At 37.0% G+C, this 23,318-nt stretch overlaps 1 protein-coding gene and 1 long non-coding RNA gene across 4 annotated transcripts in view; both read left to right on the top strand.

Moving 5' to 3' along the window:
* Positions 1-11,270, top strand: part of LOC148871507 (Leucine-rich repeat protein kinase family protein) — a 39,888-nt gene extending 28,618 nt beyond the window's left edge. The window contains exons 8-10 of one of the 3 annotated variants that reach the window (XR_016107404.1): positions 6,548-6,869; positions 10,223-10,268; positions 10,359-10,527. Coding sequence is in view for 2 of the 3 variants with exons in the window: in XM_088970700.1 (XP_088826826.1) it covers positions 6,548-6,826 (279 nt within the window). In the remaining variant the exon portion in view is untranslated. Of the gene's footprint in view, positions 1-6,547; positions 6,870-10,222 lie in introns of all 3 variants that reach the window. The other 2 variants (XM_088970700.1, XM_088970701.1) reach the window with 2 other exon arrangements.
* Positions 11,271-14,994: 3,724 nt separating this feature from the next.
* Positions 14,995-16,165, top strand: LOC148871506 (uncharacterized). The gene is made up of 2 exons (XR_016106822.1): positions 14,995-15,746; positions 15,853-16,165. It is a non-coding gene; the product is annotated as an uncharacterized LOC148871506 (long non-coding RNA).
* Positions 16,166-23,318: the final 7,153 nt, after the last annotated feature.

Raw genomic sequence — 23,318 nt, 5'->3', positions numbered from 1 at the left:
TTAAAACCTCGAATTGGCTTCAACATATCAGATTGCCCTTCAAACTGTGTTTCAGTCTTTTTTTTGGGGTTTCAAACACTTTTGAAGGGGTGAAAACAGTTCGGACTGTTGCTGTTGTGTGTGGTTATTGATTTCAGATCAGTCTTATATATATTTCATGCACATCTATTGTGAGTACAGATTGGTTCTCTACTGATGTTGTGACTGTTGTTGGGAGTTCTAGTGCTGGTTTTGACTGTAGTAACCATAATCTTTGATACTTCTGGTTCTTGACTGAAATGGAGTTTAAGAATCAGGCAGAAGGCAGTTTTGGGAACAGCAGTTATGGTGGTGGTTCTGAGACTGGTTTTCAGATTACAACCGTAAAGTTTGATGGATCAAACTACTTGGAATGGGCCCAATCAGCCATGATGGCTATTGGGGGAAGGGGCAAAGTAGGGTATCTCTTGGGAGATGTAGCAGAACCTTCTAAGGGAGACCCTACGTATACCAAGTGGGTCCAAGAAAACTATTTGGTTATGACATGGCTCTGTAATTCAATGCAGCCCCATATCCGCCGAAATTACTTATGGGCAAAGACAGCTAAGGAGATATGGAATGTGATGAAAGAGACTTACTCCCAACCCCTTAATGTTGCCAGAGCATATGAGTTGAAATGTGAGGTGAATGCCCTTAAACAAGGAGAGAAACCGGTGTCGGTCTATTTCTCTAACCTGCAGTCCCTGTGGCATGAGATTGATCACTTAGAGACTCTTGAGTGGGAGAGTCCCAAAGATGCTCAGATACATAGAAAGCACATTGAGACAAACAGAGTGTTTGAGTTTCTGGCATGACTGAATTCAGAATATGATATTGTGAGGCAACAGATCTTGACCAGAGATAGTGTGACCCTCTCTCAGGCATACTCCTTAGTGCACAGTGAAGAGACCAGGAGGAAAGTCATGATGCAACCTCAGCCGCTTACACCTGCCTTGGTAGCTGTCAAACCCAAAACAGAGGGTGATTCAGAGAGGGACAGAAAGAAGGAAGATAAAAGGGATGTGGTGTGTGAGCATTGCAAGAAACCTAAACACACAAAAGAAACATGTTGGAAGTTGCATCCACATTTGGTCCCGGCAAAGTTGAGAAATAAAAGGAGTAATGCTCATGTGGCTACGACTACTAATTCAACATCCTCATCTGGCACGAGAGGCACACCATTAGAGACCTTAGCTGCAGTTCGGGCAGCTCTAATACAATTGGAAAAGGAAGTTGGCAGTTCAGCTCAGTTACCGCAGTCATCATCAGCTCCAGCTACATCGGCCTTTGCACACTCAGGTACTCGAGCCTCAGCCTACCATGCCTCCGCTCCAGGTACTACTGAACCGTGTTGGGTAATAGATTCAGGTGCATCTGACCATATGACCAGCTTGCCCTCTTTGTTTACTACTTATCACTTATCTTCTGGTAGGGATAAAGTATCTATAGCTGATGGCTCTCTTGTTCCTATTTCTGGCAAGGGTGACATCAAACTGTCAGATACTAAATCCTTGTCCTTTGTCTTGCATGTTCCTAAACTGGATACTAACCTCCTTTTCGTCAGTAGCATTACCCATTATTTGAACTGTTCAGTAACTTTCTTTCTTGACCGATGTGTTTTTCAGGACATGGAGACGAAGAAGGTGATTGGGACTGGCTGTGAGACGAATGGGATCTATTTGCTCGGGGAGAGTTCTCGTCGGGAAGAGTCAGTGGATAAGAAGTTACTGGTTTCTCAAGTTGTGAGTCCGGTTGTGTTGTGGCATAATCGATTGGGTCATTTATCTTTTTGGTCCTTGAAGAGTCTGTTTCCTACTTTGTTTGAGTCTGTTGAGTTATCTCGGTTGAAGTGTGAAAGTTGCGAGTTGGCTAAACATTGTAGAAACTCTTATTCATTGAGTAATAAAAGGAGTAATAGTTCTTTTGATATTGTGCATACTGATGTTTGGGGGCCATATCACATTCCTTCTATGGGGGGGTACAGGTATTTTTTGCTATTTGTTGTTGACCACACCCGTTTTTCATGGGTTTATCTTATGCGATCACGAGATGAGGTGCCTGTCCTGACCCAAAACTTTCACCAAATGATCCTAACACAATTTGATGCCAGGATAAAAGTGCTTAGATCTGATAATGCAAAGGAATACTTTGCTAAGCCATTGGCATCGTACCTCCTTAATCATGGGGTTATCCACCAGAGCACGTGTCCTCATACACCTCAGCAGAATGGGGTTGCAGACAGGAAGAATAGGCACATCTTGGAGGTGGCTAGAAGTATTATGTTTACCTCCAACGTCCCTATTCGCTTCTGGGGTGATGCTATCCTTGCGGCGGTATATCTTATTAATCGAATTCTTTCTCGGGTTCTTGATATGAAACCTCCTTTTTCCCTTCTATACCCCAATGAGGAGTTGTTCACTATTCCCCTCAAGACATTTGGTTGTACCTGTTTTGTTCAGCTTCTTGGTCTCAATCACTCCAAGTTTCAACCCAAGGCCTCCAAATGCATCTTTCTTGGTTATGCACAAACTCAAAAGGGTTATTGTTGTTATGATCCTATCTCAGGGAAGAAGTTTGTATATATAGATGTCACTTTCTTTGAGGAGACACCCTACTATTCTCGGGTCTCTCCTCAAGGGGAGAGTAGTGAGCGTGGAGATTTGGGTCTTTTTCTTCAGGGGGAGGAGGAGTGTAGTGAGGACAGGGTTAATACCTTTGGGGCTATTCCTTTACCTATTCCAATTGATGATGAGGACTGTAGTGATGAGGGTTGTAATAGCGAGGGTGGTCAAAGGGATTGGGAGTTGAGAGTCTATCACAGGCGATGCAGGCAGATTGATTCTGTTCATCAGCAGTCCCAGCCAGCTACAATCTCTTCTGCGGCTCCAAGTCCAGATATTACAGTCCCAGGGCCCATAGAGACTCCTTCCATTGTTGCTACCTCACCTTCTGCAAATGACCTTGACCTTCCCATTGCCCTCCGTAAAGGAAAACGGCATTGCACCACATCTACAGCCCACTGCATCTCCCAGTTTTTGTCCTATGATCGCCTATCTCCCTCCTACAGGTCCTATCTCACCTCTGTTGCTGATGTCCCTATTCCGAGAACAGTGCAAGAAGCCCTATCAGTCCCGGAGTGGAGAGGTGCAATGCAAGTTGAAATGGATGCCCTGTTGAAAAATAATACCTGGGAGCTAGTTGACTTGCCTAAAGGAAAGAAACCAGTTGGATGCAGGTGGGTATTTACTGTGAAGCATAATGCGGATGGTTCCATTGAGAGGTACAAAGCTCGGCTAGTTGCAAAGGGGTTCACTCAAACTTATGATATAGATTACTTGGAGACATTTGCCCCAGTAGCCAAAATGACCACCATTTGGGTTCTATTATCTCTTGCAACAAGCTACACTTGGCCTTTGTACCAAATGGATGTTAAGAATGCTTTCCTGAATGGGGACTTGCAGGAAGAGGTCTACATGCAGTTGCCTCCTGGATTCTATGATACAGAGGCAGGTAAGAAAGTTTGTCAGCTCAATAAGGCATTGTATGGTTTGAAGCAGTCACCTAGAGCTTGGTTCGACAGATTCAGACTAGCCCTTGGGAAGTTCGGTTATGTACAGGCTCAGTCAGATCATACACTGTTCATCAAGAGGGTGGAGTCGTCACTGACACTATTTGCAGTTTATGTTGATGATATTGTGGTCATAGGAAACGACAACCATGAGATTGAGTCCCTCAAACAGCTCCTTCATCAAGAGTTTGAGGTGAAAGATCTGGGTACACTACGGTATTTTTTGGGTATTGAGGTTGCTAGATCTAAGTAGGGGATCTTTGTCTCTCAGAGGAAATATGTGTTAGATATCTTGGCTGAAACTAGAAAGCTAGGTGTCAAACCTGCAGATACACCCATTGAACAGAACCACAGGATTAATGCAGAGAGTGGGGAGCTGCTTGAAGACAAAGTTATGTTCCAGCGGTTAGTGGGAAAACTCCTATATCTATGCCTTACCCGACCAGACATCAGATATGCCGTTAGTGTTATCAGTCAGTACATGCATTCTCCTAGAACCACACACCTTCTAGCAGCAGAAAGTATACTAGCATATTTGAAGAGATGCCCGGGTAGAGGTATACTGTTCAAGAACAATGACCACATGAAGGTGGAAGTTTATATGGATGCCGATTGGGCTGGGAGTGTTGATGGCAGAAGGTCTACCTCTGGATATTGTGCTCTTGTGGGAGGTAACCTGGTTTCTTGGCGGAGTAAGAAACAAAGTGTTGTCTCTCGATCCAGTGCTGAAGCTGAGTATAGGTCAATGGCTAATGGAGTGGCTGAAATTCTTTGGCTGAGATCACTACTTGAGGAGTTGGGCGTTGAGTATGAGAAGCCCTTGATGCTGTATTGTGATAATCAAGCGGCTATTAATATAGCACACAACCCAGTGCAGCATGACAGGACTAAACATATTGAAGTTGATCGACACTTTGTACGAGAGAGGGTCTCATCACAAGAAGTATGTCTCTCATACATCACCTCCAATATGCAACTGGCAGATATCCTCACTAAAGTTGTATCACGAAAGAAGTTAGAGGCAGATCTATCCAAGTTGGGAATGATAAACATTTATTCCCAACTTGAGGGGGAGTGTAGAGAACACTGAAGTGGGCCCCACAGCTATGGTCCCACTGTGTTCGTAGGGTAGAAGATATTCTAGTCTGCCTAGGGTTAGCTATTGGTAATTTAGTTGTTTCAGTTGTTATTTATTTCAGTCTTTGTTTTACTCTATTTGTTATGTAAAAACTAAGGGCATATCTGTCCTTTCCCTGTAATGAGTATAACCTATAAATATTAATTAAAGTGGCAGCGGCAGAACATTAAGCTTCTGCTCCTCCTTTCAAACCTTGTGTTCTACTGCTTCTCGTCCCTCTTTCTCTTCTCTCCTCTTTCTTTCTTCTTATCTTCGATCCTGAGATTCTATAGGGTTCAAGACTGATAACAGTCCTGAACTTCTAGTGAACTAATTAAAATAAAAATGGCACATTGGGCTCTGATGGGTTCTGATAGAATGAAGCTTAACTTTGATGGGTGCTGTTTAGGCAACTCGGGTGAGTGGTGTGGGAGGGGTGGTAAGGCACAAAGAGACACTGTTATGCTGGGCTTCTCTGGTACTGTTGGCTTTGAAAGTTTCTTGAGAGAAGAGCTGATGATTTTAATCCAAGGTCTCAAGCTGATAGAACAACAAAACTGGAGAAACATGCTACCAGAAGGAGATTGTCATGTTGTTATTTCCTAGCTTACTTCAGAAGAGGAACCAATGTGGAGATTTATAACTTCGGTTAGGAAAGCCAAATCCATTGGAACCAATCTAAACTACTCGTTCAGGTGGATCCCTAGATCAGCTAATACCCTAGCTGGCAGGTTTTCTAGAGCAGGAGTATCCATACAAGGATGTCTTTGGGGAATGCCAGGGCCTGGGGATTCACTTGTAATTCTAAAATATTGATTTCCTGCATTATATGGTCAACTTTATGCTGTTTGTATGTATTACCTCTGCTGGCTAGCCTAGACAAGCAAGCGAGTTTCTAGCTACATTTAATTATTAAAAATAACTACTGATTTCAATTTCAGTGAAGAAAATAACTAGGTAAATAACACGACACTTGCATTTAGTTATGTTTTTGTCCCTGAGTATGTTGCAAAACCCATAAAATAAATGCACTACTATTAAATTCAATATAATGCTTTTTGATTAATATGAAAACTATTAATTTTGTTACAAGTATTTAAAATTCACCATTCAGTCCACAGCCTAGTTCTTAAGGTTCACCAAGCTTTTTCATGTCAGATTTTGAAACTGGTACTGCATGAATGCACATTAGTTACAGTAGAAAGGTTTGAACAACCTGTTTTGATATAAAAACTGTAAAAGAAGAAGAAAAAGAGGAGAAAAGGTTTCAGCTAAGAAAGAGAGAGATTAGATATAGAAGAGAATGGGAGAAGCTCAGAATTAGGTCCGGCCGCCCCTTTCATTAGATTATATACTCATAAATAAAAGAGAGTACAAAGACAAGTATGTCCTTAGTAATCAGCTACTTGTGAGAACTTAAAAACATTCTTAAATTAAAAGATAAACTAATGGGCCTAAGGCCCAACAGCTCCCTAACTATGCTATGTAAATAAAAAAACATGTTGTATCAGCCCAAAACTCAACAGTTACAAATCTTCATCTTAAACCATGGGAAGCAACTATTTTGCCATGCAGATATTCTTCTTCTTCTTTACCTTGATACTTTATGACGTGAAAAAGCATCATTCATTTTTTAAACCTTTTTAATATGTTGGAAAAATACATTTTACTAATCTAATTTTTTAGATTATCCTGGAGTATGACCAAAATTGAAAAATTTCATTAAATACACTGATATCATGTTAGAATGGTCAAGAAAAACTATTGATATTATGTCAGTAAATTCCATGCATATGAAGCTTCATGATTTGTTCCTACTCGTCTAATTTATCATTCTCCTGCAGATACAAATAAGTATTGCATCTGATGATGCTGCTCAAAGGAGCATAGTTGATGCAGAAAATCTCAAGACATGTTCAGATGAATCTTTGAGGACAGTGATTGAGATCTGCATAAGGTGCCTGTCTAAAGAACTGACAGATAGACCCTCAATTGAGGATGTTTTGTGGAACCTTCAGTTTGCATCTCAGGTTCAAGATGCATGGAGGGGAGAATACCAGAGCAGTGAAGGGTCACCAGTCCCATATTCCCATCCTCCAGTTCTACAGCTCTCAGTCCAATAGCAGCTAGATATAAATCCATCTTCCACAAATTCCAGTTTGCAAGGTAAGGCAACATATTTGTTCATACCACTGATTTTTGTTTCAGATGCTAGTGCATTGTTACTGGCAATTGAATTATATTATATTTAGTTGTAATTCAAGATTTAAACTAAAAAATTGTATAATTAGCCTATCATTTTGATCTTCTACTTAATATTAAAATTTTAGTTTCTTATAATGTTACATTAACAAAGACATAGGAATTGGAATCCAATGCGTGTCCAGGAGTCTGATTTTGCAACACAAAGAAACAAGGATTCACAGACATGTCTATAGAAAAGGACAAACTTTTAAAATAGGCCATATATTTTTAAACTTTAACATTATAAACCTATAAAAAAAGGTCTGAAAGATTGTTTTTACTACTTAATAACGTTTTATAGGAAAAATGACATTCAGTCTGTAGAGATTAGCTGTTCATTTATGTTGAATAAACAAGGAAAAAAAAAGAAAATCTGAAACAGAAGTGCCCTTCAAGATTCCATGGATTATCAAGAGTCCAACGCATGTCTGACATGGACACTTCATCCATTTAGGAGAGCCTATGCAAAGAGAAAGGTAGAACAAACTAGTTTTCTTATTGAATTGAGTTTCCTTTTACTGTTAAAAAGAACAACAATTTCATTTCACTCTCCAAAGCATTATCAAATTCAGACAGGAAGATAGAACAGGAAAAATTAGAGGAGGAAAAACCTTAAGTTGGTCTTTGTCTTGTTGAAAGGCAATGAAAGCCATAAATTGCTAGAGTGGAGGACCAAGTATATGTTGATTGAGGCCTAATCTAGTGCACATTAATAATATTTATAAGAATGATTCAGAATTAAGCAGAAAGCATAAGAATAGAGAGAAGAGAGAGAAAGAGAGTGTAGACAGCAAGAAAGAATTAAACTCCTCTCCAGTTTGGTGGAGACACTAATTGAGTCCCCACCTAGTGTGATATGCATAGAGTATTAAAATAAAGACAAACAGATCTGACCCTAAAGTTATAAAAGGAGTCAGACAATTGTACCCTTGCTTAAACATGGGAAATGTTTAGACTACCCATGACTTCACATGCCCAACTAATCATAAATTTTAATACTTCCCGTTAAGCTATAACTCCAGCTTGTTACAAATGTAGTCCATTCTACTTCTATAAATCTTTTTAGTAAATAAATTGGCAACTTCAGGCTTCACATAGGGCATAGAAATTTCTCCACTTAGAACCTTTTCCTGTACAAAGTGGTAGTCAACTTCAATGTGCTTTTTTGTTTCATGAAACACTAGGTCGGATACAATGTGTACAGTTGCCTTGTTATCATAGAATAGCTTTACAGGCTATGTGATAGGGATCCTAATCTCACTCTGTACATGTTTCAATCAATAAACATGTGATATGAGCCATGGGTCTATACTGCCTCTACAATGCCCCTAGTCAACTGTACTTCTTACTCTTCCATGTCACCAAATTATGTCCTATGAATGTACAATTTCTAGTTGCCAACCGTCTATTTGATGATGATCTAGTCCGTCTATATAGGTATATCCTTCTAGTTTCAAGTCCTTCCTAGTAGTATATAATAGCTCATGTCTTGGCACACTTTACAAATACCTCTACCCTTATAACCATTTCCCAGTAAGGTACTCAAGGATTTCGCATGAATTGGCTCAAAACACTAACTGTTGGGAGTGGTAGATTGGGTACTAGGGGTGCTCACGGTTCGGTTAACCGAACCATGGGCTTATTTTTGAAACCGAACCGGTAACCAAAACCAAACTGAAGTTGATCAGTTAACCGGTTGACTGGTTCGATTAACCATCGGTTTTTTATATTTATAATATATTATAAATAAATATATAATAAAAACTATAAATACATATAAAATATTATATTTTAAATAATAAGTAATATATTATATTTTGTAAATATATATAACGCATATTCATTAATTTGTAATATATGGTTAATATAAAATAATATAATATACATATAATATATAGAAATATTTGTATACCAGTCGGTTCGGTTAACCGCCGGTTTTTATATTGGTTAACTGAAACTGAACTGGTACCTTTGGTTTTTTAAAAATACCGAACCAACCGGTTCGGTTAACCGGGAATTTTGGTTCGATTAACCGGGAATTTTGGTTCGGTTTGGTTTTTTGGTTTTTCAGTTTTTCTTGCTCGCCCCTATTGGGTACAGTCTTAATGTTTGGCATTTTCTCACATAAAGGACCACTCTCAGACTCAAGCCCACTTTCTCACACCTTGCAGCCTGAGATTTTACCATTATACCGAGTAATGGCCCCTTAATATCAAGTTGAGTAATGGTAAGATAATTCAACTTCTCAACCAACCTTCTGCACTTCCCAAGGTCTTCAAATACTCTTCAAGGAGATCAAATACATATTTTTTCTAAGAGAGATTACTGCCTTTCTTAGGCCGCACTACCTCAGTGCCCAAGAAATACTTTAATTATCCAAGGTCCTGGTGTGGAAAGCTTTTTGATACCACCTATATGGCTATATCATACCTTATGACTAAAATATCATTAGCATAGACCACCAACACAATCTCCACAGTTATAATGTTATGACTGAACACAGGATAATCAACATGGAATTGCTTCAACCCAAACTCTTGCACCATACTATTGAAGTGGCCAAACCATGCCTAAAGAGATTATTTCAGCCCATATGTTGCCTTCTTCAATTTGCATACTTGTATTCTTGTATTCCTCTGTAATGTCATGGTTCAAAACTAGTAGCCCACCCATTTCAAAGCTAGATGTGTATTCTTGTATTCCTCTGTAATTTCATGGTTCAAAAACAGTCTATTTCTAAGGGTAAAATTGTGAATTTCATAGTTTTAGAGACATTATTGAATTGCTCCTACTCAAATTATCTTATTTTTTCAAAGCTTCTGAAAGGCAAGAAAGCATTTCTGCCACCTTTCAGACTTCAGAGACAAAATAGTTTATTGACTTTTTAGACATAAGATTTCTGATTTATCAAATGCCACCTTATCATCCATACCTGGTATCCTTTGAGGCAATAGGCTCCAATGCCAATGGGGATGCTGTTATGCATGGCTCTTCAAAGAAAAAAAAAACATCTATTTTTGGGATTACTTTCAAACCCCAAATGATTTTCAAACATGACTAGTGAACACAATTAGATGTTATCATGAGCCAGCTACTTAATTTCCAAACACATTAGACATTATCATGACTAGTTAACCCCAAATAATTTCCAAACACAGTTAGATGCATAATGTCAAAAATATCCCCAACAATTTCTAAAGCGGCCTGCATTGTCCCTTTAAAAGATCGAGCAAAACATTATTGTCTCGTTTCATCTTCTCGATTGCTGCTCACAGGACAGAAGAACCCGACGCCATTGCTTCAAATCGATGATGATAAAAGGTGAAAAAACAGAAGATTTCCAGTCTTTTTTTTTTATTTTTATTCTACCTTGTTATTTGGGAATTCTCACCATTTTCCTCCTCTACACAGTGTTTCGGTCTCTTTGTTGTTCATCACAAAGATGATTCACAACTACAACACTATCAGAAAAAAAAAAAGCCATTAAATGCTTTTCTCAGTATCACCACGTCCGATTAGCACTCAATGTAAAGGGCAATGGTATTATGAAGCAATACTTATTTTCATTTATAATCGGTAACAATCATGAACGTATTCTTAACCAAAATATTTTGATGCAATACGACATTTCTTTGGGGGATAAGGAAATAAAGTACGTAGTTAGTTGGATTTCTCTAGTGAGAAGGAAATATTTAGTGGGCTGTCAATGTAGCAGCAGTTACATTCGGTCCCTTTAAACAAGGGCAAGGAACTGCACATGTGCAGGAGAGAGAAAGCAGCACCTTTGTGTCAACACCTACTTACCAAAAAAAAAAAAAATAGTCAATATCTGAAAAAGTTATCATCAGTCCATAACAGTAAATCCACCAAAGTTATCCAACATTTCTGATATTCATTACTCAATTCTTGAAACTATGCTTATGGTTGTTCTCTTGTGTATTTACTTTAATGACTTGACAGGTAAATTTTCTTTATGATATGGGAGTCATGGAGATGAAAAGTGCAGAAATTAGAGTGTATTAAATTCTTTCTTGGAACCTTGCAAGTGTATGTTAAATCCTTGTTGACATTGGCAGAGATCGCAAAAAGGCCTCTTCCCTCTTATTTATCTTTATTATAACTAAAGTTGTGATCATGTCTTTTTCTTTTTCTTTTTATTTTTTTTTTACTATTGAAGTTGTGGTTTCTGTGTTTATTTTGCAATTTTGAAGGTGGTTAGCGCGGAGTGCTTTCGAAACAGTATAGTGTGCCATTAGTGTCTTGATATTACATGTTTGTACCCTATTTGATCATTGACTAGCAAGGCTCATTTTTCTGGTCTCACCATTCTCCTCCTTTTACTGCTTGGGAGTTGGGATCAGAATTTCTGAGTGAAACAGATTGGCTCAAGCAAAATTTAGAGCCAAAACAAAATAAGTAGAACAAAAAGTCAATGTACAGCACATTGATCTGTAGCATGAAAAGGAATTGGCGATTTTTTGCTGAAAAAAAAATAGGGAAATAGTTGGAAGATTAAGATTATCAGTCAATGTAAACAAAAAAAAAAAAAAATCACTTTAATCACTTTTAGAATTCTTTTAGGTACCAAATGGTGTTGGAACATGTTTACTGCAAAGCTTTGCCAAGTAGTGTTCAACAAGAATCAAGAACATTTAAACTTGATTTTAGTGATTATGAGTTTAGAACCCTTGCTTCTTTTAATTTTCCTCTTTTTGTTGTTTTTTAGGTAGTAATAGTAAGATATGATTAATTTATTTTGTAGGAATGACTTGTAAATGGGGATTTCATTATCTCCATTACATATCATAAAATTCCATTGAGTTCTCTAGTCTGGTAGGTGATAATATATGATTTTCTTATTTATCCCCAATAAAATAAAACATGAAACTACATGGAAAAAGACAATCCCCAGGGATTGTGGACATTTTTGGCCTGTGTTTTGATAGAAATAAGAGAGAAGCAAAGTTGAAGAAAAGTTCTTGTGGAATTTTACAAAACATAGTAAGGGAAAAACTTTTCCTCAACTTTCTGTTTCTCTTTTCTTCTCGAACCAAATATAACCAAACAAAAGTGTCCCAGATGATTCCCCCAACATCTTGAATTACAAAGTTGCCCTTCAATTCTTCACAGTATTGATGATAAAAAGACAGACCTTTGGAGTTCTCCATCATATTGGCTCTACTTGTTTTGTGTTTTCGATAACTCGTCACCTCGTCAAGACTCCAGAATGCCATCAAAGAGGTCAAAACGTTTTGGTTTGAAGATTGAAGAAAAGACTTCAACCTCATTTGGGGTTTCTCTTGAATACTTAAAGTTAAAACTCCTCTCTTTTCAAATTGAACTGAGACCTCCCCTACCCTATCTAGTGTGATTAAATTTTGTTATCAGACAGGCATGTTGAGGCATAATGGCCCAAAAAGGTGAAGTGTAAGCTTCAAAATACTTAAGAGTAAAATTAATTAAAGTTTATAAATTGATAAAAGTAACATATAATATGCCAAGTTTGAAAGATAGGGGGTATAAATATCCATAAAATAAGTTTATAAGCAATATGTTTGTGCATTCGAGGTTTGAGCATTAAATAAAATAATAACTAATCAACTAACAATAATAACATTTTACATGTTTCAAAATGCAAATTTTTCAAATAATTCAAGTAATCAATTTAGAAGGAGTAAACAACTTAATTAATTTGGTAAGTTTTTTGTTCCGTTTATGTCTTTACATTCAATGTTTGTACTTTATTTGCTTGCAAAACCAAGAAAGGTAATAATTACAACCGTTTATGACAATTAGGTGCCATTAGGCTCCACATCAGTGTAATAGTGAAAAAACGCCTAACCATTTGTGGAAGCTTTCAAAAATAACTTTCCCAAATGATAGGCATGCACAAAAACCGAAGTCCACTTTTGTCATTCTCGATGCGTACGGAAGAACAAGAGGGGAACTGCTGAAGCGGTGCCTATGTGGCAGCGTTTATTGAATAAACGCACACAGAACCAAACACTGTTGATCTATGCAAAAAGACCAATAAAAAATAAATTCATTAGGAAGAGAAATGAGAAAAATAATAAACTTGGGATGCTATATTTAGAATAATTAGAAAAAAATTTCACTTGATATTTCCAAGAGACTAAGAATTTAATTGGCCTTTTGTGTAGTAAACTTTTCTAAAACATTAAGAGAAACTAATATAACTTGATTTTTCATATTGGCTTTTAATGTCCTCTCCAAGATAATGTGTGGAATTTCAATGAAACGCCCAAAAGGAGTCGCATCAAGTGTATCATTGTGTTCAGTTGGAACATCAAATCTCAACATGTCTAATTAAATGTTTTGTTAAACATCGCAATCCAATTAGCTTTTGAGTCATTGTGATTTTGCTGAATCCCTACAAGGAAAAATAAAATAATTGTTAGATTCATGTACAAGAATTTACATTTCAATGTAAGGACCAACATTGGGTAAACTATTAGGCACTTTGATTGGGTAAATTACCTTATAAATCAAATCAAAGTGCTTACTCTAGATCTTCCAATTACAAGTAGTCCCTTGATCCTAGAAATCATGGATATGCACAAGTTATATCTTCAATTAATGGTTTAAAGTAGAATATTAGTAAAATCAATAGTTTATGATCTAGTGACAAGAAATTGATTCATTTATGGGGTGCAAACTGGTGTAGGTCAACCGAATTGATGAAACCCAACCCAACTATATATATTCTAGCTACCTTAATGCTTAATGATCGGATCGGACAATCAAACCATTCAACCTGTGAATCACTGGTCAAAACCCAGCAAAACCGTTTATGAGCACCCAACTGATTTGGGGCTCACATCACAGCTGAAATCCTATGGAGCTGCCACCCATCAATTGGAAAAAGCATGGGAGTGATGGGCCTTCCATACTTAAAAACTCAAAAAACATAGACTCTCACAACCCAATTAGCAATTCTAGGCATCTAATGAGAGAGAGGGAAGGTATTAGACACCCTTGATTTATATAGAATGCAATTCCCACTAACTCTTAGAGAAAAAAACCCTTCTAATTTCACAAAAAAAAAAAAAGACAGCGTTCAAGAATGAATTACAAGAATTGGAGATTGACTCTCATGGACCTTTCAAAATTTCCCATTGAAACAAAGTGTGGTAGAGATTTCCTCTCCGTCTCTTTTCTTGAAAGTGATTTTCTACAAGTGACACTCCTTTTGGAATCCCTAGAGAGGAGCAAAGTAATTGGAAAATCTCCTCCTAATCCTTTTTTGTCCTCTCATAGGCTTCCTACTAGTGGATATCTCTAGAGAGTCAATCTTAACTCCTACAATCTACTAAATACAAGAGATGCAGATTTATCCAATGAAGCAATTCAATTCTACATAAGAGAGAGAATAACATAGGCATGGTAGAGAGAGGCATCAAAACAACTAGGAGCTGAATTGGACTTGCCTCTCCTTCTTCTTCTTCCTCTTCTAGTTTCTTCTTCTTCCCAACAACGAACTGAGAATAGAGAGGGGCTCTTCTTCTTTTTCTTGCTTTATTTCTAATAACACCAAGAAGAAAGTAGAAAGTACAATGGGAGAAGAGAAGAGTAGGGCGTATTTTGGTTTTGAGCTTTGGAATGCAAATAGGAAGGAAAGGGAGAGATTTCTCAAGAATGGTTGGTTTGAATTAGAATCAATAGGGGAGAGGGATTCCTTGCATGGTTCAAAATTTTAGCTTTCTTGGAGTCAAAAAGGCTCATTTTATAGAAGGGGAGTGTTTTGAAACTTCAAAAAGGATAGGGGCACCTAGCGTTTCTAAAAAGTGGAAACCCTTCTAGTTCCGGACTGGACCGGACGATCGGACCGAAAAAACCGGTAACCATTCAGCCCCCTGGGTCCGGTTATACTCTAAACCGTTATTTAAAAATAACCGTTGAAAAAATCAAAGAACCGTTGACCCGGGTGGTCAAATCGTTAAACTGTTTGACTCGGGCAGTGGTTCGCGGGTAGGCAAAATTTATTTTCGTTCGATTTTTTTTTTTAATTCCGTTCATATCTCACGATTCTCCCTTACAAGTTAGGGTTATTTTCGTTCTAACTTCTAACCCTTCTAGTTCCGGCCTTCCTTAACGGTGCGACCGATGACCTGTGGCAGCTACGACCGACGTCGACCAACGATGAATCACGATGACCGGTGGCTGTCGTCCAGATTTCCTTCCTCAAAAAGGCTTCATCTACGGCGGTGAGCAACAAGGAGAAGCGGCGGATTTCCTTCATTTTGTCATCAGTAGCAACAAGGAGCAACAAGAACAGTGGCGGCCAATTATTTTACATAAGTTCTCTCAAAACTATTCCTTTTGTTTTCGAAGTAACACATCTACTCTACTTCGCGAGCATCGAGAACAGTGTCACTGCTCCTCCTCCCCTTTCCATCTCTCCACTTATTTTCTCTTATTCTTATTCTCATTCTCATTCTCCCTCATACTCTTGTTTTTATTTTGTTAATTTATTCATTTTATTGTTTTTTAACTTTCTCCATCTTTAGAATAATTTTTGTGTTTCCCCACGATCAGGGTTTCAAAAGATGATGAGATTGATTTGGTTTCTTGTGTGTCAGTTCTGGCACGGCCGATCGATGTGTTCTCCTGGGCGAAGAAAGCTGCGGAGTATAGGTTTCAGCTTGCAAAGAGGGTTAGAACCCAAGACTGATTTGGGTCTTGCTACCATCAATGGGCTCTTTTCGACCTGAGCCTCAACCTTTCGCTGCGACAGTTAACAACTGATGTAATGATTTTTTTTTATTTTGTCCTTAATTTGTAAGTTCTGTTTTATTTCCTTCTGTCATGGAATTTGTACATATTAATTTCTAAAGGTTTATAAATTTGAAGTTACCAAGAGACATTCTCTCTAAAAATAATCCAGCTTTGGTGGGCTTCCCCCATGACACCGAAGGTCTACTTCCTTTCGTGCACCCCTTACCTCCTCCATGAGGATGATCCACTGGATTCATTGCAACACCACGAACAATGGGGAGAGACTGTCGGCTCTACTCTTTATTGCAGTGAAGAAGAAGGGAGAACAGAGAGGACAATTCTTTACTTTTTTATTTTCTATTTGTTATATAGTTTGTTATTTTTGTATTTAGGTAGTTTTATTTTTTTGTTTTTTTTTTCTGCATTTTCCTGTATTTTTGTCTGTTTTTATTTAATATCATACTATTTTTATTATTTATAAATATATTTTTTATTTTAATTTATTTATAACATCAGGGGTCAAACCGTTCGACCTGGACTGTTGAACCTCTTAACTGGAAACCGGTCCTCTGACCGGTTCCATTTCCATTTCATTTTTAAAAACCTTGTCCTAGGGCCGAAAATTGATGGGAGAAAAGTTTGGGAAATCCTAGGGATAGGGAAGTTTGGGCCTCTTGCAATTGTTTAAAAGTCAAGGGTTGATGGGGTCCATGGGTAGGAAGGGTAGGAAGGGTATTTTTGTACAAAATTTTTGGCATGGGTAGGAAGGGTATTTTTGTACAAATTTTTTATGGAATGAAGTTTAAGTAGGGTGGTCGAGATCAAGGATAAAGTGAACCTCAAGTATTTCGGCTAATAAGATTACGTGAATTGGAATTTTTCTTGATGAAAGGGCAAAATGGAGAATTTCATAATAAAATTCAACGTAGGTGTTGTATGTGGTCCAAACAAGGTGTCAATGAGAGTTAACAATATTGGAGGGTGCATTGAGGTGAAATTTTGTAACCAAAAGGATATGGGGTAATGAAGGTTGTCGAATTAGAATCTTTCCTAATAGATGGGTAAAATGGTCATTTTAAGATATGAAATTTGATAAATCATTGATTAGGGGTTGATGGAGGTTTTGATGGGGTTTGGATGTTCTAAATGGTCCTTTACGATGAAGATTTTGAATTCAAAGAGCGGCGACTAATAAGAATAGTCTATTTGGAATAATGAAAGGTAAAATGGTCATTTTAAGGTCTGAAATTTGATGTATCGTAAATCGGGGGGTTGAAGGACGTCTTGATGGGGTTTGAAGGTGTTGGATGATGCATACGAATTTGGAGAGGAATGACCATGAGGATGGTTTATTTGGAATCTTTTAAAATGAAGGGTAAAATGATCATTTTAAGGTCTGAAATTTGACAGATCATGGGGCGGGAGGTTGATTGAGGTTTTGATAAAGTATGGAGATTTTAAATGGTGTGCTATGATGCAAGTCTTGAATCTGGAGAACGACTATCAATAAGGATGACCTATTTGGAATCTTTTAAAATAGAGGAAAATATTGTCATTTTAAGGTTTGAAATTTGATGGTTGGCCGATCAGGAGGTCAATGAAGGTCATGGTAAGGTTTGGAAATCTTGGATAATGTACCACGATGAAGATCTTGGAGTAAGAGAATAACAGCTAATGAGAGTGGTCAATTCAGAATCTTTCTTAATGGAGGGGTAAAATGGTTATTTTAAGGCCTAAATTTTGATCGGTTGCCAACCAAGAGGTTTTGATAAGATTTGGAGGCGTAGGATGATGCATTACGGTATAAATCTTAAATTTGAAGGGTATTGAGTGACGATGATGGTCTATTTGAAATCTTTGTAAGTGAATGGTAAAATGATCATTTTAAGGTCTACAATTTGATGAATCTCCATTCGAGAGGTTTTAATGAAATTTATAGGTGTCGAATGATGCGTTATAGTGAGGATATTGATAAAATAGTTTATCGAGTAACGAGAATAGTTTATTTAGAATCTTTTTAAGCAAATGATAAAATAGTTATTTTAAGAACTGAAATTTCACGGATCATGGATTGGGATGTTAATAGAGGTTTTTAGTGACACATTATGATTAGACCTGTTCATGGGTCCCAGCCTCTGGACAGGCTTGAACATGTTTATAGGCCCACGGGCATGGGTAAATGGGGGCCGTCCAGGGGCCGGGCCATGAGTATTTTAGCCATGGAATCTTAGTTTGGTGCATGGGTAAATGGGGGAGTATTGGGTTTCAAGGCTATCGGCAAGGTTTGGTCATGTTAGAGACGTATGGATCATAGGTTTCAAGCTCGAGAAGTGTTGTTGTGTCAAGTTCATCAAAATGAGATCTTTGATAGATAAATGACAAAATCAAGGAATTTAAGGTTCAAGTTTAGTGTTATTAGTTGTTTAAAGGTTTTGTTTCATGTGATGGAGCCTAATCGTGTGATAAGTGTGGCGATGTGGTATAATCGTGACCACCGAAAGGGAATCTTAGATATTTAACATTAGATTTAAGGGTATTTGAGCCAAGATTTGGTTTTTAGGGTTTTGACTTATTATAAAAAGAGTGGAGAGGTCTAATCGGGCATCTAGAGTGTGAGAAGTGGGTTGGAGAGGGGACTAAGCAAAAATAAGGTGCTAACACCATTAAAAACTAGTTGAATTTTAGGTGTCGCTTGGCAAGTCTTTTTGGCAAGATCTTTTGATAGCCTAGATGGCCAAAAGATGTAATGAGCTTTTGGGTCTTGTCTTTAAGGATCTAGAATGTTTGGTAAGTATCTGTCTACCATGGTTTACAAAACTATTAACTGAAATATCTTAGGTCTAGAAAGATAGGAGGCTTCATTTTGAAGCTTCTAGATTTTTGGTTGTTTTGGGCTTCTATGAGATTCTTAGAGTATATGCCTTTCAAGTTCATATCTTTCATTACCAAATAGAGAAAAACCAGTAAATAAATAAAGTATATTATTGTTTTATGTTTAAATTGGTGTGATTTTGTGAATTACTCCTTAAGTTTGACACTTATGAGACTATTATTAGTTTAGAATGTTCTCTTCCACTGGATAGACCTGGGGAATTTATCCTGACGACAAGACTGACACCAGTGTGTTGTTGAATTGGTGGAGCAACTTATCTCGATTACTAGGGTTAGACCCCAAGCACAACCAGTGGGTGTTTAGAAGAAACACTAAACCTAGACTAATTTCCAATTATGCCCTGGACCCCGAGAGATAGATGGGCAAAACTATAAAGTTGCACTTAACCCCAAACTTGATTATGATACTATACTAAGTTTTGGACTGAACTGTCTTTGATATACTAACTTGTGAGATCCACCAATGGTCAAATATTTGTGCATGTTTGGGTAGTTTAGGAAATTACTGGTTCAAACGATCAACCTATTCTGACAAAAAATTGAAAAAATTAAAAAACAATCAAAACGTTTAAATGGTTCAAACGGTTAACCGGTCGGTTCAACAGTTTGCTGACCAAAATCAATGGTTTTGGGGGAAAATGGAATCGGTCAGGTGACCGGTTCTTGATTTTTCTGGTCCAATCCGATTTTAAAAACCATGGAAATTACCTAAGTGGGTGATTATAATGATAGGATCGACCCCTTTGTCAAACAAAGTGAATATCAAGGTTTACATTCTCTCATGAAAACCTAAACTACTAGCAGTGGATTTCAACTGTATATGAAATCTGATTTGCAAAATGTATTTATATGTTATGCTATTATTTTATGGAAAAATGTTCGCAAAATGTTTTAATCCTATGATCCATCCAAGCAAAGAGTGTGATACAACATTTTGTAGTAAGGGAAGAGGTCATTCCTTGTGGGCAGTGTTTTGATGATTATGGGTCGAGAGGTTAGGTGTAAGAGACCATTACAGGGCTAATTACCTGATGGGCTTCATCTTTCATAAGTCCATTTTCCTTGGGTCTCCATAGGGTGATTGAATCCAATGACCATTTATGTGTAAATGTTAGGCCCTAATTGAGCCCAAATTGATTGTGTTAGGGGTTCACTACCCCTGAGAAGTGAATTTGGCCAAATCTCTTCCAAAGGTGGGGCAGAATCATCGTGGACTTATGTGAGACTTTTGTGGATCCCATGCCATACAATATCCGAGCCTAAAGTGTTCATACAATACCTTGGGATGTGAGCCAAGGGAGAAGAGAAAAAAGTAATAGAGTGGAGAGAATTTGTGAAATTGCCCTTACCCTCTTAGTTCCTTATCCGATTCATTTTTTGTACATTGGGTGTGAATTACTACTCTGGGAGTTGCATATTGTCATCTCCAGATCAGGTACAATCAGTTTTTAATTTGGTTTCAAATCTTGTCCAGTTCAGTGCAAGATCAATCCCAAAATTTCAGATTTCAAAATCACCTAGCAATCGGTTCCCGAGTAGGGTTAGAAAAATTTTAAAAATTCAGCCAGCCACTAAACCTAGTTAGGCCATGTCTAAACTGATTTCTAACCCCTTCAATAGTGGTATTAGAGCATTAGGTTTAGTTCTTGGATTGAATCAAATCAGATTTGAAATAAATATCAAATTGCCATGAACGAGTCTAGTTGATTTAGCATAGTTGACATATGAGTTGAGAATTCAGTTCTTAGTTTGGGGCAAATGATCTTAAATTTAATCTTTATATTTCTTTATATTATTTAGAGTGATTCTAATGCTGAATTCTTTAAATCTTGGGCTGAAAGTGTTATGGAGATCAAATTCTTTATTGGTGGCAAGTTTAATGCACACCATGCAATTTCGATGTCCATCGTCTAATTAATTATTTTTATTTTATTTTAGACAAAATATATTAGGGTTTTTTCTTGATGTAAGCATTAGAAATTAGTATTTTCTATGTTTGTTTACATTGGAAAACAAGTTGGAGATCGCAAAGAATGATGGAGTACAAGATCGTTATGGAGGTAATAGATCAATGGATTCTTGTTGATTGTTTGGGTTAGATTTGAACCCTCACACTATCAACCCTAGTTATATCAGTCTATTATACTACTAATTATTTGTTGATTTTATTGTGAATCATACATGAGAATTTTCATTTCATAGTTCTTTTTAAATGATGCATTTTTGGGCACCAAACCCTAGGCCGATTTGACCTAATTTTGAGCCCCTTAGATTACTGATTAAGTGATAAATATTAGACCTAGGCTAGGGGTTTGATGGGCCATTACATAGATCAATTCGGTCCACACTTGTAAAACCTAGTTAGGTTTAGATTAAAACAAGGCAAGCCAATTTCAACATGTACTACTATATGGGCCGAACTACTTCTTGTAGTTGGGCTCATATACCAAGACAAGTTTTATTAGATAAATGGGTCCAATAATGGATTTATAATGTGTTAATCTAAATGGATCTAGGTTTTTACAAGATTTAAGTTGATTTTTGATTAATTATGTATGATGTGCTATGTGAATGTGATTCATACATGGGCCATAAGTGTTTGGCCCATACAAAGAATTTATGTGGCTCTTTATGCCCATCATGACTAAATGCACATCATTACCATAATGTCCACAGATTAATGGGCCATTATCTTGTTTCCTCTCCAAAGAGGGAACCCCATTGGAACCCTATCCCATTTAGAGCTCACTCAAATTTAACTTTATGAAAGTTTGTGAGAGCCACTATAGTAAGACCTAAAATTGACTTAGGGATTGATGTAATTGTTCCCTCATCAATGATATAAGTACTAGATGATAAAGAATATTATAAGATGACATCTTTAAAGGCCTTTCATCATTACCATGAAAATTGACTAAATTAGTGAGCAAAGGTGCTCATAAAAGTAGGCTATCTATTTCACTGAGATAGTTGAATTGCTTTATTAGATGATAGGGATGTCATAAACTAGTGGGAGGGGTTTATCTTGAAATGAAAGACTCTTTCAAAATACCTTGGGGTTGCCGATACAATAGGTCAACACTTACCGATTAGAAATGTTTAATCTATAATGGCTATGAACATTGCCTAATAAAGGTAAAAGGGAAAGCTTATGAGACATTGATGGATTCATGATCATTTACAAAAAATGATGGGATTATGTAACTGAAATAGTTGGTCCCATGCACCTATGTAATTCTCACATTTCTAGAGACATGAATAATGTCACCATCCTTAATATAGATTGAAATTTCATAAATGAACAAATAGAAATGAAATGTAGATAAAAGTTCATTCTATAATATATAACATGAAATAATAATTAAGTTATTGAACTAATTACTCGTGCAATTTGTCAAAAATGTCATATAAACCATTCACTAAGTTGCTAGATGATAACAAACTTAAAGAACCCAACTACATAGACTGGATTCGCAATCTTAACATGGTGCTTACATCCAAGAAATTAGACAAAATTGCCAATAGGAAGGCATTTGAGCATCCCAATGAAAGAGCTTCTGAGGCCAGAAAGGAGGAATATCAATAATGGAAAGAGAATAACTTTATTGCCCATTGTTACATCATCGGCTCACTGGACAACTCTATCTAGAAATAACTTGATTAAACAACAACTTGTAAAGAAATTCTAAATAGTTTAACGGCCATGTATGAGGAGGAGAATCATTCTGCACAACAAAAGGTCCTCAAACTGTTGATGACCACTATGATGTTTAAGAACCAGTCAATTCATGACCATGTCATGAAGATGATAGAATTCATAAATGAACTAGAGGTTCTTGGCTCCAAATTAGATGATGATACAAATATTTGTGCCATCTTGAACTCCCTTCCATCTTTTAATCAATTTTTCCTCAACTATAACATGAATAAGCTAAAAGATAACTTGCAAGAGTTTGGCAATTTGTTGTAAATGGTCGAGGAACTAATCAGAAAGGACAAGCCAGTGGCCATGCTTGTTGAAAGAGACAAATCTGGCAAGAAGAAACGTAAGGGCAGGAAGAGTCATCGAAAGAAGACCGATAAATCAAAGAAGTAAAAAAGATACAAATCATCATATGAGTGTCACTTCTATAAACAGACTGGGCACTAAAAGAAGAACTATCATCGATATGTAGAATTCCGCAAGAAGAAGAAAGAATGTATTTTTAAAACTTGAGACATAGAGACCAATATGTTGGTCACTTTTATCTCCTGGTATATTGGCTTTGAGTTTCTACCCATGCATGTAAAACTTTGTAGGGCTTCTACTCTACTCATAGAGACCATTTATAAGTAAGTTTGAAAGAAATACAGACACACATGACCTTATACACTGCATGTGGTCCCATGAATATTAGGACACAGACCCAACATTCATATTTTATAACATTTACGATGACTATTATCGATATGTCTACGTGTACTTAAGGAGACATAAGTTTGAATCCTTTGTAAAGTTCAAAGAATTTAGACATGAAGTTGAGAAATAGTTAGGGAAACAAATTAATGCCCTTTGATCAGATCGATGAGGTGAATATTTCTAATGAATTTAGGTATTACCTAAAGGATAACAAGATTATATCACAATTGTCTTCTCCTACTACACCATAATTAAATAGTGTATTAGAGAGATGAAACCAAACATTATTGGATATGATTCGACCACTCTTCGTTCGTTCAGAACTACCCATATTCTTTTGGAGA

The sequence above is a fragment of the Nelumbo lutea genome, chromosome 2 (genome assembly GCF_056320005.1).
Source record: "Nelumbo lutea isolate HS-2025 chromosome 2, American lotus-T2T, whole genome shotgun sequence".
Classification (NCBI taxonomy): domain Eukaryota; kingdom Viridiplantae; phylum Streptophyta; class Magnoliopsida; order Proteales; family Nelumbonaceae; genus Nelumbo; species Nelumbo lutea.
The sequence above is the reverse complement of the archived record's forward strand: the minus strand, read 5'-3'. Positions and strand labels throughout refer to the sequence as shown.